Source organism: Microplitis mediator, chromosome 5, assembly GCF_029852145.1.
Source record: "Microplitis mediator isolate UGA2020A chromosome 5, iyMicMedi2.1, whole genome shotgun sequence".
Taxonomy (NCBI): domain Eukaryota; kingdom Metazoa; phylum Arthropoda; class Insecta; order Hymenoptera; family Braconidae; genus Microplitis; species Microplitis mediator.
In genome coordinates, this window is record NC_079973.1 from 8,264,660 (window position 1) to 8,282,071 (window position 17,412).

A 17,412-nucleotide genomic window follows, 5' to 3' on the forward strand; every position below is an offset into this window, starting at 1 on the left:
AAATTTTCTGAACAAAATAAAATCAAATCATTGAATGTTCGAAAAATATACGAAGTTGTGTCATGAGTGTGAATGTAGCAGACATCAGACAAATTTAAAATTATAAATAAATAGAGTAAATAATTAATAAAATTAAATTTAAAAAAATGCGCATTTAAAAAATTTTTAAATTAGTAAGTGCAGTTTTTATAAATATTTTTTTTTTAATTATTTACTCTATTCATAATTTTAAATTTGTCTGATGTCTGCTACATTCACACTCATAGTTGTGTCACGTTTCGATGTTTGAGCTTCGAACATTTTTCGTATATTTTTCGAACATTTTTTTTTACATGGGTTATTTTACTTAAAATACGATGTAGTTTTTATAGTTTGTAAATTTTATAAAATATTGAACAGGGTAATTAATTAATAAACTGCTATTAAGATAATAAGAAAAATTGTGTGTTATATAGGTATCACTTAAAAAATCTTGATTGATAAATTAAATTTCATTTGTAATTCTAAAAATATTTTATTTATTTTTTTTGGTTCTTACTTTTTTCTTTTAGGAAATAAATTTGACAGTAGATAAATAAATTTACGAATTTGTTTATAAATTATTATTTTTTTTTTTTATTTATCATATTTTGAAATTACAAACATTAAAATTTTTTTAATTCTCTAAACATTGATGCTGGATTAGTTCTTTAAGGATAATACTCATTTGTAAATCCTCAAATATTTTATCAGATTTTTCTGTTCTTTTATATGTAGATCCATTCAAAAAAAAAGAAAATAAATGAATGAAAAAAATTTGACATGATTAAACAAAAAAGTGAAGTGTCTTGATGTTTTTTCAATATTTCATGTGTACACTGTAAAAAATTTGCCGGGTGAACGCGGGTTCAATCCAGAGTGATTACAAAATGATGGTCGTTTATTTGTTTGATCCCTTTGGAGTGAAATTCACTCCGAAAGGAAGTTTAACATTGATAATCTGAATCGAAGTGGATCCAAATTAAAATAAAATCCACATAAGTCCGAAATCACTCCACTAAAGAAAGATCTGGAAAGCAGTTGACTCTACAGGCCAGTTCCAATATTTCTTGCTGTTTTCGAGCTCCTCAGAAAACATTTGATCTATTACATTATGTGCTATCCAAGAAAAATCTGGTGAATTTTTATTTCTACACACGGAGAGAAATTTATGGTAACAATTACAATATATTATGGGAATGGATTCCCATAATGCATGGTAACCGGTTTTTTTGAAATGTTGATTATAGGAACGGCACCCATATATATTATAGGAACCATTACCATAAATATTGTAGTAACGTTAACCATAGTATAATGGGAACGATTACCACAATTCTTTCACATGCGATATGGGAACTGTTAAGATAATGATGAGAATTGTTCTCATACTTATGGTAACTTTTCCCAGAAAGTATGGGCCTATATCCCATAGTTCCAAGTGATCATTACCATAACGGTATGGGATGATATTTCATAAACGTACTAGGAACGGTTCCTTAAATTTCTCTCCGTGCAATTCTAACGTAAACGATATCTCAAATGAATTAACTAGGGGTGTTTACTAATATTCGAATTATTCGAATAGTTCAAATAATTATCCTTTGCTCTCAAACTAATCGATTTCGATAAAAAAGTTATCTTGTTCGAGTTATTTGACTTAATTGGAATCTTCATTGGAACTCATCATTAAAATAATAAAAATTTGACTGAAAAACCACTGTTGTGAAAAAAAGTGCAATTTGGCCATACGAATAATTCGAATATTTGATTCGAATTTCGAGTCGAATGTCACTATTCGATTCGAATACTATTCGCATACCCCTAGAATTAACCAACTATGATTTTGGAAAAAATCGTTTTGTACTATTTCTTTTTCCCGCGATATCTCTCGAACAAAGGCCTGGCTGACAAGACCTTTCGATTGCCAATAAAACCATTCGAATCTTCGATTTTCTTAACGGTAAGTTCAAAATTCCGTACCCGTCTAAAAAAAGTTGGCTCCAAAAATGGTTAAAAAAAAATTTATAGCAGTAAACTTCCAAATTTGAGACAATTCCGAACTTTTAGTTGACATTTTTGGAACTTAAAAAAAAATTCAAGAGTAGAAGAATTTTTAATCTCTAGACTTGGTTTTTAAAGGGTTTTTAAAATCAAAAAACGTTTATAATTGGTTTGAAAGTCTTTTTTTTTTTAATTTTCTTGAAACCAGTAAAACTTCTTAGTCAAATTATTATTGCTTAAAAAATTCATAAAAATATTCCTGACAATACTTAATTGAAATAGTATATTGTGTGACAAGGTATGAAACAAGACGATTTCAGACTAGGGTGACATCACCCACAGTCTGAAATCGTGCTTTATCCTGAGTCACACACCATATATTTCATGATTACCTGCATCGAAACTTGAAGATTCAGTGTCAGCAGCCAGTAAAAAACAAGTTAATTTCAAGCCGATAATGCGGAGAACTGTTAAAGAATGAGAAATATGTGATTTACAGTCACTTATTAAATAGTAAATAAGACAATAATATTATTTTCACTCATTTTTTATTAATTTTATTTGGTTAATCAAAACTGTCACTTAAAAAATGAAATGAGTAAACTGAAGTGACAAGTAAACAAATGAGAGTAATAAGGCTGCAGATGAACATTAAATATAACCGACACCGGGCAGAAACAATTGTGTTTCTTCCCGCTGTATGAAGGTATTTTTGAATTACGAATTCGCTAGCAGTTATTTGCAGCATCGGCTTGAAATTAGCTTGTTTCGACAGGCTAAAGAGGCAATGAAACTTCAAGTTTCGATGCTGGTATCATGAAAAATTATTTTTACTCTTGAATGTTTTCAAAGTTACAAAAATGATCTACTCAAAGTTTAGAATTGTCTTAAATTTGGAAGTTCACGGTTACGAACTTTCTTGGAACATTTTCAGAACGAATTTTTTTCATGCGGATATTTACTCCTGAGGAGTGTTTTTTTTTTTTAATCCGGAACTCAGAGTGACGGAGCGAAGTCGGATTAAAATAAAATCCATATTCACTCCAAATTAATTCCCACTTTCTTACAGTGAATAATTACAAAAATTGAAATAAAAAAAAAATTTTATTGTTTTTAATGTTAATAATAAAATATGAAAAAAAAAAAAAAAAAATGAAGAAAAAAAACTTTCAAGACGAATATTAAAAAAACAAATACGCTGCAGTCAGGAAGTATTTTTTTCGAATAAATCAGTTTACTAAAAATTTATTTAATAGTTGACACGAATTAAATATTTACACTCGAGCAGTCGTTTAGTAATTAAAGATCTAGTTAATTTCAAAACTCATTAATTGTTAAAGACAACACAGCATCATATTAGATTAAAATGTGTAAATATAATTTTATATATAAAATTGTGCATAATTATCGTTATAAAGATAATTATAAACATTAAGTGTATAAATAAATTATTGGCACATAAATACTGTTATCAATCTTGTAATTTAAATGAATGAAAGATGGAAGATAAGAGTTTTAAATTAAAGTATAATATATTATTAAATATTACAACGTTATTAGACTTTGGCACAAGGTTAGAATATATTGTTATGATTTATATATATTTAAAGTCTTGTAAGTTGCATAAAATTTTGATTTAAATTAAATTATTATACACACACATGTATATTAGAGTGCGACATTTCGGAGCAACATTTTTTTTTTTAAGTGCATGTGGAAAAAATCATAGTTCAACACAAAAAAAAAATTTTCGCGCAAGAAAAAAAATTGTATGTCGATTACAGACCTAGCTCATTCAAAAATTCGATTTCCCATTTAAATAACACGGGAAAATTTTTTTTTTAACTTCGAGTATTTTTAACTGGTTAACAAATCAATAGATCGAATAGACTAATACATATTTTTGTAGAGAGTTGAACGCTCTACAAAAAAGGTCTCTTATCATTTTTTGATAAATCCATCTGTTCAAAATTTATTAGAGCTCGAAGTAAAGCTGGAGATCTTTTTACTTTTCCGGCGAAACTATCAAATTTATCACAAAATGTTGTAGAGTCTTTTTTGTTGGCAATTTTGTCCTCTACAAATTATTATCAGTAAAGTTTTTTCAAATTCCGCATTTTTTACTAGTTATTTTCATTTCAATGTCGAGCACTTGAAATCGATCAGAACACTACTTTTTTAAGAGCTTGAAATTGAAATGAAAGTAACTAGTAAACAATGCGGAATTTGAAAAAATTTTACTGATGATAATTTGTAGAGAATAAAATTGTCAACAAAAAAGATTCTGTAACATTTGTGATAAGTCTGATGGTTTCGCCGGAAAAGTAAAAAGATCTCCAACTTTACTCCGAGTTCTAATACATTTTGAACAGATGGATTTATCAAAAAATGATAAGAGACCTTTTTCGTAGAGCGTTCAATTTCCTACAAAATTATGTATTAGTTTATTCGATCTATCGATTTGTTAACGAGGTAAAAATACTCAGTTAAATAAAAAAAATTTTCCCGTGTTATTTAAATGGGACATCAAAATTTTTAATGAGCTAGGTCTGTACTCAACAGAATTTTTTTTCTTGCGCGAAAAATTTTTTTTTTTTTGTGTTGAACTATGATTTTTTCCACATGCACTTAAAAAAAAAATGTTGCTCCGAAATGACGCACCCTAAGGTATATATATATATACATAATTGGTTTTGTTACTTATGTATTATTAAATAGTTACTAAAACATTTTGTACAGCATTACTCCAGTCAACTTTGGATGGAACTAAATAAAATGCTGGTGCAATTTTTGCACCACAAGGACATTGAGAACCAGATACCCAACTAAAAGAACCAAGTTTGGTTTCACATTTTGGACAGTTTAATTTTCCTTCAACATTATGTAAAATATCTCGCATCCATGCCAATGGTTCTATAAAATAAGTTTTATTACACACTTCTGCTGAATTACTAGCACTGTCTTTTTTATCTTTTTCAATTTTAGCTAATGTTTGCATTTGTTTAGATGATGTTTCATCACGTTTTTTTGTACTGACATATCGCCAAATTTGACGTTCATGTGGTAAATGTGGTAATAAATTGCTGACACTAGCTACTACTCTTCGACATCTTTTACAACGGTAGACAGTTGGTTCTGGACGGACAGTCGTTAATGCTGGATCTGGTTTTATTAAATCTATAAAATTTGAAGGAAGAATTTTAGCTTTACGTACATTATCAGCTGCTATTTGCAGACGATACATTTTAAACTCAACATTATCATGATCAATAGTATAACCCATTTTTTCATATAATTTTAACTGGGCTATAAAACCAGGATTAGGACCAACAAAACGTCTTTTTGATTTGACTAATTCATAAGCATCTTCGTAAGTCATTTTATATTTTTTCATAATATAAGCAATTACTAATGTTGCTGATCTTGATACACCAAAATAACAATGAACTAAAATTTTTTTATCATCTTGTAATGCATTGTCGATAAAATTATACGTATCTTCAAAAAATGTCAAAATATCTTCTCGTGGCATGTCCGTTATTTTAATAAACTTCAAATTAATATTAGGAAGTAGTTCTATTTGTCTAGGTAATGGACATGAGTCAACTGTAAGTATATGAGTTATTTTAGTATCTTTTAACCATTTTATGTCTGTGGCAGCTGTAAGATTTCCAAGGTATAAATTTGCTTCTATTTCATCGTAACTTGATGGTCCAGCATCAAAATCTTCTCGTGTCAATTCATTTGTATGATCGTTTGCCATTTTTTATTGTTCTGTAATAAATAATCATAACGTTTCATTAATTTTGTCTTGTTTTAGTAATTCCTTATTAGGGTGGTCCTTGAAAATTAAATTTTCTCAGGCGCACCATAAAAAAATTCTTTTTAGTAAAAAAATAAGTGGGGAATTTGGTTTTTATCTCATGAAATATGCAGATTAAAGAAAAAAATCATAGGAACAATTTTGTAGGAAATTAAATTCTTGACAAAGAAGGTCATGTTCATTTTTTTTATAACATGTGTATTTATGAAGATATTTTAAAAAAACTTCTTTTAGATCTTATGAATTGAGCGTTTTAAGGATTACAAATTTTGAAAATAACATTTTTCTAAGTATATAGAAATTATAACAAGCATTAATGATTGATATCCCTGATTAAAAATACTCATTGAAAAGTATTGAAAAAGATGAGAATTGAATACTTTTGAATAAATCCTATTCCACAAGGTTTTCATCTGGACATAAAATTAATACTTTTCAATTATATTGAATCTAAAAATAATATCAGAATTTCTAAACTTCCAAAGATTCGAATAAATTGATAATATTTTTAATCTTTCTGAATCCTCGTCAATAACAAAAAAGTTTCGAATTTTAGAGTTACGAGTAGCATTGAAAAAAATTCGAATAAATTGACAGTTTTCAATTTTTCTAAATCTTCCTCAATACCAAAATAGTTCCATATTTCGGGTTAAGAGTTGGATTGAAAAGGATTCAAATAAATTTACATTTTCAATCTTTCTGAATACTTCTCAATAACAAAATAATTTCACATTTCGGGTCACGTGTGGGATTTAAAAAAATTCAAATGAATCGACATTTTTCAATTTTTCTGAATTTCCCTCAATACCGAAATAGTTCCATATTTCGGATCGAGTGTAGGATTGAAAAGAATTTAAAGAAATTGAGAATTTTCAATTTTTCTGAATCTTTCTCAATACTAAAATAGTTCCATATTTCGAGTTATGACTTGAATTGAAATAAATTAAAATGAATTCACATTTTCGAATCTTTCTGAATTTCTTTCTAAAATAATGAAAGATTGAATTCTTTTCAATACTTTTGAATTCCATTATAAGAATTATAAAGTATTCAAATGATCGAAATTTCAATTCCATTTAACATTTTTCCAAATCTCCGTATGAATTGAAAGAATTTAAATAATTTTCAATACTTTTGAATGAGTATTTTTAATCAGGGATTTGACAAGTTACGAAGTTGTCTATATTTAAGAAAAAACGTTATTTCTAACAGCCGTAATTCTTTAAATTCTCAATTGATAAGATCTAAAAAAGTTTTTTAAAAATATCTTCGTAAATACACATTTTATAAAAAAAATGAACATGACCTTTTTTGTCAAGAATTTAATTTCCTACAAAATTGTTCCCATGATTTTTTTCTTTAATCTGCATATTTTATTAGATATTTAAAAAAAACCTCAACTGTATCGAAAAATGAACTTTGATCGTCCTGAGGCACGTGTTCTTTTTACTTTAAAAACAGAAACCAAATTCCCCAGGTATTTTTTCACTATAAAGAAGTTTTTTATCGGGCGCCTAAGAAAATTTAATTTTTTACGACCACCCTAATCTTTGTTTCATAGATTTATTAACAAATTTAATTATTACCTTATGTAGATTTTTTTTCAAAGATTAAATATTCAAAAGAACAAATTTTTTTATCACATATAACTAACAAACTTTTTTTTTTTATTATTAAACCAGTCTTCAAATAAAATTTATATTTTAAAAATAACAAGTATTATAAAATTTTTCTTTTAATTAAATATATTAATAGAAACTTGATGTCAAGCATTTTTTCGTGTTTATTTTACATCGTTCTGGGTCACTTAGGATTCCAATCCTCTATTCATTAGTCGATAACTTAAAAATAAGTCTTTAAATAACTATTGATTGTCTATACTATTTATAAATATCAACTCCCACAAAATAATTTTGGTTAAAAATTTGTTTATGTCAATCTTATATCGATAGTTATATATACATATATAAAACAATACAAGTTAAGATTTAAAAAATAGTTTAACAATTTTTTTTGTATCTTCAATTATCAATTAAAAATACAAAGTAGGTAACTTTTTTTTTTAATAAACGATTAAATAGTGAAACGTCAATCAATAAATAACTTTTTAGTTTCTTTCTACAAATATTTTCACATAAACAACAAACAACAACGCACTAAACAGTTCTACTACAGGTGTTTATAAATTTATGTTTCTTTTCTTTCATACATAGAGGTTAATATATGTATACACGTACACATACATACCATGTATAAATGTGACAAACTCTGCATGTTTTATAGGCGGCGCTGTTTTGTTCAGCGGTAAATATAAAAAATATTCAAACCCCAGTGGTCAGGGTAAAAATTTGTTAATTTTATGGTGAATTAAAATTAACAGTTTGTTATTTTGTTATCAAAATTACCCATGTATAGAAAAAAATTTAACTTTCAAATTTATTTCTTAAATAACACGAAAACTATTTGACGGGTTAATTTATTAGAGTTAATTATTCCTTCTGATCATATTTTTTCTTTACAACTATTAATATTTACATTTAGTACTAAGATGAGGTAAGGGGCCCAGTTTCTGACCTTTTTAGAATGCCGGTTGGAGTTATACTATAAGAATTAATGTATGATTTAATTTAATGAGAAAAATTATAATTCTATCGACTAGTTTATGATTTGTCAAATAAAGTCATGCGCGTAAAATAATTATTTCAATTGAATTAATAATTTAAATTGACGTTTTAAAAATTGACATTCAGAAACTTAGTTTCTGACAGAATTTTTCAGGTCGCAGTTTCTGGCCCTCTCGGTGGCCTAGTTTCTGACCCTCAAATTACACAAACCATGATTAGGTTGTGAAGTACTTACCAAGTTTCAATAAACTAAAACTATTATTTAGATAAATAAATTAAATATTTATTATAACAAAAACATAATTTTTCAATATTTAAAATATATATAATTAAAGTCACTCTAGCTAGCGCCTGTTCTCATTATTTTTCATCGTAGCTCGTTGTCTTTTTTTTTAAACTCTTGAATAAAAAAACAATAAAAAAATTAATTTTGTCATAATAATAATATTAATCAACTAAAAGAGTCATAACAATTTAAATACTATAGAAATTGACGTTATTTTTACAATAATTTTATCACTCCAAGAATACGTACTTTCAAGATCCAATTATAATCTTTTATTTTTAAAAATGAATATTAAATGTTAATTTATCACTGTATTATGAATAATAGTAGAAAATAATTTAAGAAAATTATAAATATTGTTATTTTTACATTTTATAGACATGTAATTAAACAGATAACCTGGCTCGCAGTAAGTTATAATTTTAGGGTCAACAACTCCACCATACCTTTAAAATTGAGCCTAATTATTGACCCTCAAATTTCAACACCGAAACTCATTTTAGTATGTTTTATAAATGTATTAAAATAAATTTTAATTAAATATTGATCTATCCATCTATTTTTAGTAAAATTTTTTTACTTATATGATAATTAGTGCACAGATTCAATTGTCGTACCTCCTAACGTAAACTGTTTAGACTCTACTTAAAAAATAGCTTCCTCAGCAACTTATGGCTAAAATATTTGTTTTTATTCAGTTAATATTTTCTATGTTTTTTAAATTGCCATTAATTAGGCTCAGAATAAATTACAAAAAAAGTTGAAAAGGCCAGAAACTGGGCCAGGGTCAATAACTGGGTCTTTTATCTTATCTGAACAAAGACACGTGCAACTTCTAAGATCTCAAAACGTGGATATATATCAGGAATACGATTTCTATAAAAATTGGATCTATTATAATAGTTTACCTTATTTTAAAATTTATAAACTTTACATACATATATAGAAAAGGGATATAATTATCATAATCCATGTGAATACACTAACGCAAAAAATTAAAGGAACAAAAAAATTTAATTTTTGTGCGTTAGTGTATTATACGATATTGTCTTTGTGACAAAGCTTTGGCTGTAAAAATACTAAAATAATATTTATGTTCTGTTGAAAGAATTTATTTTAAAAATAATATGACCAACAGATAGTATAATAATTTTGATGACAATATAAAAATTTATGGAATGATATAAAATTACAGATTTTAATTTTGTGTCGGATCTATTGGCTGCGGCACTATACGCAAATATGGTTTAGAAGAAGGCAAGTTCAATACCTTCAACTTGTCACCATATAACTCTTCGGCTTTTCCATGAGGTACACTGGGCTGAACCATAACATCTTCACCTTTCTGTAATAGTGTTAATAAAAAAAGTATTATTCATTGGATTGAGTAACCCAAAGGAAATAATTAAATTAATAATAATGTTATACCTTCCAATCAACAGGAGTTGCCACCAAATATTTATCTGTCAGTTGAAGAGATTCAATAACTCTTAAAATTTCACTATAATTATATATTTTAATAATTATTAAATCAAATATGAATATATTATAAATTATAATCTACGAGTAATTATAAATAACAAAAAATCTTACTCAAAATTTCGTCCAGTTGTGGCTGGATACAAAATGGACAAACGCATTTTTTTATTAGGATCTACAATGAATACTGCCCGTGCTGATAACGGAATTCCATTGCTATCAAGTTCGTTAGGATCCAACATTCCTAAAGAGGTCGACAATGTACGAGATTCATCTTCAATTATTGGATATGGAAACCGTTCTACAGGCACCTCAGCATAACTTTTAATGTCCTTGATTAATCAACAAATTAAATAACCACTTTAAGAAAATAGTAAATAAACATTCTCACTATTATTGATTTGAGACGTGTATTGGAGGTTTACGTTAATAATTTACATTTAAAGAAAACAACTTTTAAAAATAACCACAGAAAGGTTTTTAAAAATTCTTGACACGAATTTTAAAAATTTTTTATGAGTATATAACTTAAGGTAAAAGACCCAGTACACGATCAGAAAACTAGTACTCGATCACTTCATGTATTTGTATATCTATATTTACTAAATATAAATATACAAATATATGAGTGATCGGGTGCTAGTTTTCTGACTGGGTACTGGGTCTCTTACCTAACTCATAAAAAAAAAAATAATAAAATGGATTAGAAAAAATAAATTATTAAGTTTTTAAAATACATTTTTAATAATTTTTCTTCTGTCGGTATTTAGATTTTTCGTTTGAAAGAAAACAAATTTTTAATGTTTGCTACCATCAACATCATCAAGTGTACGAATACTTTCTGCTTAGAATTTTTATTGTTTTTTTTCATTTTTTTTTTTTTTTTAAATAAATAAAGTGTTGAAACTGATGTGTTTTGACGATACAAAAAAAATTAATCTATATTATTAAGAGAATAAGGAAAATTTTGTTCCTGCCATTTATATGTGATAGAATTAGTTAATGTTATTGAAATTGATATCATTAGATAGGTCTTGACTTGAATTTGTGCCTTTTCATTGTTTAAACCCTTTTTAATTGCCAAGTATTGAGATAAATAGATTTATCTATATCATTCGAATTACATTTAAATTTCGCGGGAAAAAAACAATAGTATTTATTTTTTTTAAATAAATTAATACTTTAATTATTCTGTCACTAAATATCACTGAATGTCACTGAATATATCTATATTTTTTATATCGCGTAACTTATTCCAAAATAACAGGTTTTCATACTCCCTTTTGGATTTAGGAAGTTTCTCAAAGCCAAAAAAGTGTGCATAAAAAAAAAAAGGATTCATTGAGACAAAAAATCTTTACTCGCCTTAAGAAAATTTTTACTTACCCCAAGAAATGTTTTGCATTGTGACTTGAAAACAAAAATTCATTTAGAACTAGAAAAAATTACTTGGTGCAAGGAATTATTTCTTGACCAAAGAAATCTTTTCTCGCTCCAAGACAATTTTTGTATTTAATTAATAATGCATAAAATTTTTTGGTGCAAAATAAAATTTTGTTGCGGCAAAAAATCCTTTTTTTCTGCGTATTTTATAAATTTAGTAGTGATATTTGGACAGTCACGTAGTGACTGCAGGTTGCTCGTAAGTTATTAAGCGGCTTCATTAGCACATTGATGATGCTAAATGTATGGATTTAAAATTGTAAATTTAAAATTACCTCAATCCAGTTTATATGGCTTTCAATTGAATTGCAGGACATTGCAATAACTTTAACACCAAGACGTTTAAACTCCGGCATTAACTGTACAACTCGAGCTAATTCAGTAGTACAAACTGGTGTAAAATCATTTGGATGAGAAAATAAAACACCCCATCTAAAAGTTTATTTTTATAATATAATTAATTAATCAAAATTTCTAAATACTTATTATTATTTTGTCATAACTTACGAATTGCCAAGCCATTCATGAAATTGTATGGCTCCTTCAGTAGTTGATGCCGTAAAATTTGGAAAAGTTTCACCCAACAGAACCATTTTTTTTTTAAATTTTGAAAATTTGTCTAAAAGTATAAAAAATTATTTTTTAAAAATTAAATAAAATAAAAGACAGTCGTGTAGTGTAGCAACTAATGGTAACTATGATGATCCTAACCTATTTTGATATAGAAAATTATTTTTTAAATTCTTTTTTTTTTTTTTTTATTCATAAATACCATTCGGAATTATGAGTGTGAATGTAGCAGACGTCAGACAAATTCAAAATTATAAATAAATGGAGTAAATAATTAATAAAATTGAATTTAAAAAAAATGCACATTTGAAAAATTCAAAAATTAATATGTGCATTTTTTAAAAATATTTTTTTAAAAATTATTTACTCTATTTATTTATAGTTTTAAATTTGTTTGAATGAGTGAGAATGTAACAGACATGAGACAAATTTGAAATTATTAATAAATAGAGTAAATAATTAATAAAATTGAATTGAAAAAAAATGCACATTTGAAAAATTCAATAATTAATAAGCGCATTTTTTATAAATATTATTTTTTAAATTATTTACCGTTTATTCATAATTTTCAAATTGTCTGTCTGCTACATTCACACTCGTTTCGGAATTACCTCTATAAACTCGAAATTAATTAATTCATTTTAATTAATTAATTAAAATTTAAGATAAAAAAAAGTATTTTTGATTATTAAAACAAAAAATTACTAAAATTATTCCAGATAATAATTAGTGTTTATTAATAAATTAATTTATTATAAGAATATATTTTTAAAAAAGAAAATTTAAAATTCGCGCCTATTTAAATTGTGTGCGCATGTGCAAATTGAATATACACATCTACATAATTGTAAATTGGTCTTAAAGTTGGCTTTAGAACTCCTTTTTTTGAGAGACTGTACAGTTTGGGGAGACAAAAATTTAAGATTGAGTTTTTTTTTCAGTCCTTTTTGAAAACGAGACGAGCACAATGGCTGCAATCGAGACAACAGATCCCGGTGATAATTCACAGTTTCACAAAATGTCAGCAAAGCAGCTCAGACACAAAGCACAAGAATTTTTAAGCTCTAGAAAATATGCAAATAATCTTGTTGACATAATCAGCCAGTGGGAAGTAAGTTTAATTCATTTAAAATATATTTTTTTATATAAGGTTATGTTTTATACTTTTTATTTTGTACATTTATGTATATAATTTATTTTTTTATATTTCTATTTAGAATTCTTGTAATCTGTGTATCATGACTTTGGAGACAATTTTTATAGAGGTATTAAGAAGAGGCGATATGTACTTGGAAAGAACAATAGCACTTACTATTTCCGGTAAATATAAATTCAATCAGCTATATTTAACATCACTATATTTCCAAGCTGAAATTTATTTCCTGTGTCAGCACGAGATAAATTTATTTAAAATATATCTCATAGGACAAGATTTTTGCCTTAATTTTTAAATTAATGGTTCGAATGTTTGATATTCCGGCGAAAATATTGGTCTTATAGAAAAAGTCTTTAAACCAAAGTTGTAGGAAATTTGATTTTCTAAAAAAATGTCTCTTATGACTTTCTTATACGACCAATATTTTCACAGTAATTCCAAAATTAAGATTCATAATAAATGATTCAAATTTTTATTAATTACGAAAATCTTAATTTTGAAATTACGGCTTGCTTATTTATCCTAAGAAAAAATTATAGGAGACATTACTTTTAGAAAATTTAATGTTGAACAACTTTTACTTGAAAAATTTTTCTATACGACCGATATTTTCACCGTAATTCCAAAATTAAGATTCACGATGAATGATTCAAATGTTTCTTAATTACGAAAATCTTAATTTTGAAATTACGGCTTCCTTATTAATCATAAGGAAAAATTATAAGAGACATAATTTTTAGAAAATTGAATTTTGAACAACTTTTACTTGAAAAATTTTTCCATGCGACCAATATTTTTGCCGTAATTCATAATGAATGATTCAAATTTTTTTTAATTATGAAAATCTTAATTTTGAAATTACGGTTTCCTTATTAATCCTACGGAAAAATTATAAGAGACATTGTTTTTAGAAAATTAAATTTCGAACAACTTTTACTTGAAAAATTTTTCTATACGACCAATATTTTTGCCGTAATATCAAAAATTTGACATTAATTATTAATTGTCATATTTTTTAATTAAGAAAAAAATCCTGGCTTTACTAATAATAATTTTTATTTATTTATTTTTTGTTAGAACCAAGTCCTGAAGTTAGATATATAAATTGGTTAAGAGATTGTTATGAAGAAATTTGGGTCAAAATATTATCATGCTTTGAAAGTGATAAAATATCAACACAAACTCAAGCTCTTACAACCGCTATTAAATTAATGGCAGAAGAAGGAAAATATCCAATCGATGTACCAGAAAATCACGGATATATTTTTCCAGTACATCGATTAAAGTCAATTCTTATGACGCTATTGTCACCTGATCGAGACAATTCAAATATAATATCAAAATTTGAAGAAATAATCGGATACAAAGATGCTTTATATTATGTATTAAAAACTCTTCCATCACTAACTCCTAAAAGACAACCACGTAAATTATTTATTAAAAATCTTCTAGAACTTATCAATAGATTGCCATTAACAAAAGAGAGTGAATACTATGCAAGCAACGAAAACCAAGAATTACTTTGTTATTTACCGAATTCATCAGCAAGTTTTACATGGGATCAATCATCCGCAAGAAAATCTTTAAACAAAGTTTGGGCCTGTGTAATGCATTGGGAATTAACACCTCAGCTGCACAAATTACTCTTGATCGTTCTTCTTGAACGGGTAATCTATCATTTAGAAAAACCTATACTGTTAACTGATTTTCTTATGGATTCACTAGATGCTGATGGCCCAATTGGAGTTCTTGCACTTAAAGGTGTTTATATACTTGTCACAAAGCATAATCTTGAGTACCCTAATATTTTTACAAAACTTTACGCCATGTTTGAGCCTGAAATTTTCCACACCAAGTATAAAGCTCGACTATTTTACCTCTCGGATTTATTTTTAAGTTCTACGTAAGTTATAAATAACTTTTATTATTTATATAAATTTAGCTAAAGTTTATTTATTTTTTTATTTAATTATTTCAGACATTTACCAGAAGCACTGGTAGCAGCTTTTATAAAACGTCTGGCTCGTTTAACTCTCGTTGCACCTCCAGAAGATATTCTTATTATTTTACTATTTATTGGTAATCTTTTGTTACGACATCCTGGTCTAAAATGTCTGATAGATCATCCTGAAGGAGGTGAATTATCTGAGAATCCCGGAGTAGGAGATCCTTTTCTTATGGAAGAACGTGATCCCCTTCAAAGCAATGCTCTGTTCAGTAGCTTGTGGGAAATTCGTGCTTTACAAAATCATATTTTACCGAGTATAGTAACAGCTGCAAGATTTATTCGTAATCCTCTGCCTTCAATCGAGTATGATATGGCTGCGGCATTAGAAAAAACCAGTGAAGACATTTTTAATAAAGAAATAAAAGATACTGTAAAAGATATCATGTTAACATTTGAACGACCGAATTCTATGTCATTACCAAAAGGAGAAAGATTGTTTCAATACTGGCAATTATAAAATGCGCATTGAGTGATTGTTTTATCTATAAAAAATTATTATTATTCATAATAATATAACGGAATAATTATTCTAACGGGTACTCATTGGATCGATATCCAAACGCATGATCGGTAGAATGCGTTTTTAATGTTTACTGAGTTACTGCTGGGTAAAGTAATCATTAGGGTGGTCGTTAAAAACTTAATTTTCTCAGACGCCCGATAAAAAGCTTCTTTTCAGTGAAAAAATACCTGGGGAATTTTGTTTTTTCTTTTTAAGTTAAAAGAACATGTGTCTCAGGACAATCAAAGTTCATTTTTCGATAAAGTTGAGGTTTTTTTTTAATATCTCATGAAATATGCAGATTAAAGGAAAAAATCACAGGAACAATTTTTTATGAAGATATTTTGAAAAAACTCTTTTGGATCTTATCAATTGAGGATTTAAAGGATTACGGTTGTTAAAAATAACGTTTTTTCTTAAATGTAGACAACTTGCAACATATCAATCATTAATGCTTGTTATAATTTCTATATACTTAGAAAAATGTTATTTTCAAAATTTGTAATCCTTAAAACACTGGTAGTGTTACAATTCTACTCACATCTCTACTCAGAGGAAGAAGCTACAACTCTACTCACTCACAACTTTACTCAGGTATTTGAGCCTATCGATAAAATAGCAATTCTTTGTGAGTAGAATTGTAGCTGAGTAAAGACATAACTGAGTAGAGTTAAACCTGAGTAAAATGAACTGTGAGTAGAGTTGAGGCTGAGTAAAATTATAACTCAGTAGATTTAAACCGGAGTAAAGAATTGTAACACTGCCAAAACGCTCAATTGATAAGATCTAAAAACATTTTTTTTAATATCTTCATAAATACACATTTTATAAAAAAAATAAATATGACCTTTTTTGTCAAGAATTTAATTTCCTACAAAATTGTTCTTGTGATTTTTTCCTTTAATCTGCATATTTAATGAGATATTTAAAAAAAAACCTCAACTGTATCGAAAAATGAACTTTGATCGTCCTGAGGCACGTGTTCTTTTTACTTAAAAAGAAGAAATTAAATTCCCCACTTATTTTTTCACTAAAAAGAAGCTTTTTATGGGGCGCCTGAGAAAATTTATTTTCTAAGGACCACCCTAGTAATCATGCTCGTTTCAATAGTACTCGTTAGTAGTATTTAAAAAATAACTGATTCAATTTTTTTTTTTTTCAAATCCATCTTCAGTAACAAATGAAAGTTAATTATAATTTTGTTTATTATTTATGCGGCTGTGAATCATTCGTTATAATATTTGACAATTAATAACGAATTGAAAATTATAATGAGCCACAAAAAAAATCATTTTCATTTTTGTTTCAATTGTTTTATTTTCTAATTGAGTTATTTAATTATAAAAAATATATGTATCTTTAGAAATAAGTATGTTAATTGATATATTTAATTAGATAATTTGCGACTACTGATATAAATATTATATTTGTTTGCTTTTGTTGTTTGTAAAAACATTTATATTCACGTATAACAGATAATAAACAGTTTAATTTAATAA

The 17,412-nt window shown here is 26.7% G+C and overlaps 3 protein-coding genes across 4 annotated transcripts; 1 reads left to right on the forward strand and 2 right to left on the reverse strand.

Moving 5' to 3' along the window:
- Positions 1–623: 623 nt before the first annotated feature.
- On the reverse strand, positions 624–8,071 carry LOC130668161 (dual specificity protein phosphatase MPK-4). Its single transcript, XM_057470295.1, has 2 exons — positions 7,432–8,071; positions 624–5,796 (listed from the first exon to the last, which is right to left on the reverse strand). The coding sequence occupies exon 2, from the start codon at positions 5,783–5,785 to the stop codon at positions 4,733–4,735; it is 1,053 nt and encodes a 350-aa protein (XP_057326278.1). The 5' UTR covers positions 5,786–5,796; positions 7,432–8,071; the 3' UTR covers positions 624–4,732.
- A 1,759-nt stretch (positions 8,072–9,830) lies between these two features.
- On the reverse strand, positions 9,831–13,442 carry LOC130669085 (peroxiredoxin-6). Its single transcript, XM_057471767.1, has 6 exons — positions 13,412–13,442; positions 12,185–12,296; positions 11,953–12,109; positions 10,349–10,566; positions 10,184–10,256; positions 9,831–10,100 (listed from the first exon to the last, which is right to left on the reverse strand). Exons 1-6 carry the CDS (start codon positions 13,425–13,427, stop codon positions 9,954–9,956), a joined length of 723 nt encoding a protein of 240 aa, XP_057327750.1. The 5' UTR covers positions 13,428–13,442; the 3' UTR covers positions 9,831–9,953.
- On the forward strand, positions 12,220–17,412 carry LOC130669081 (nucleolar complex protein 4 homolog). 2 transcript variants are annotated; one of them, XM_057471762.1, is made up of 5 exons: positions 12,220–12,368; positions 13,189–13,358; positions 13,465–13,567; positions 14,481–15,306; positions 15,382–17,412. In XM_057471762.1, exons 2-5 carry the CDS (start codon positions 13,215–13,217, stop codon positions 15,866–15,868), a joined length of 1,560 nt encoding a protein of 519 aa, XP_057327745.1. In that variant the 5' UTR covers positions 12,220–12,368; positions 13,189–13,214; the 3' UTR covers positions 15,869–17,412. The 2 variants fall into 2 exon arrangements, with proteins under 2 accessions (XP_057327745.1, XP_057327744.1); XM_057471761.1 differs by lacking the exon at positions 12,220–12,368 and having other exon boundaries at positions 13,133–13,358.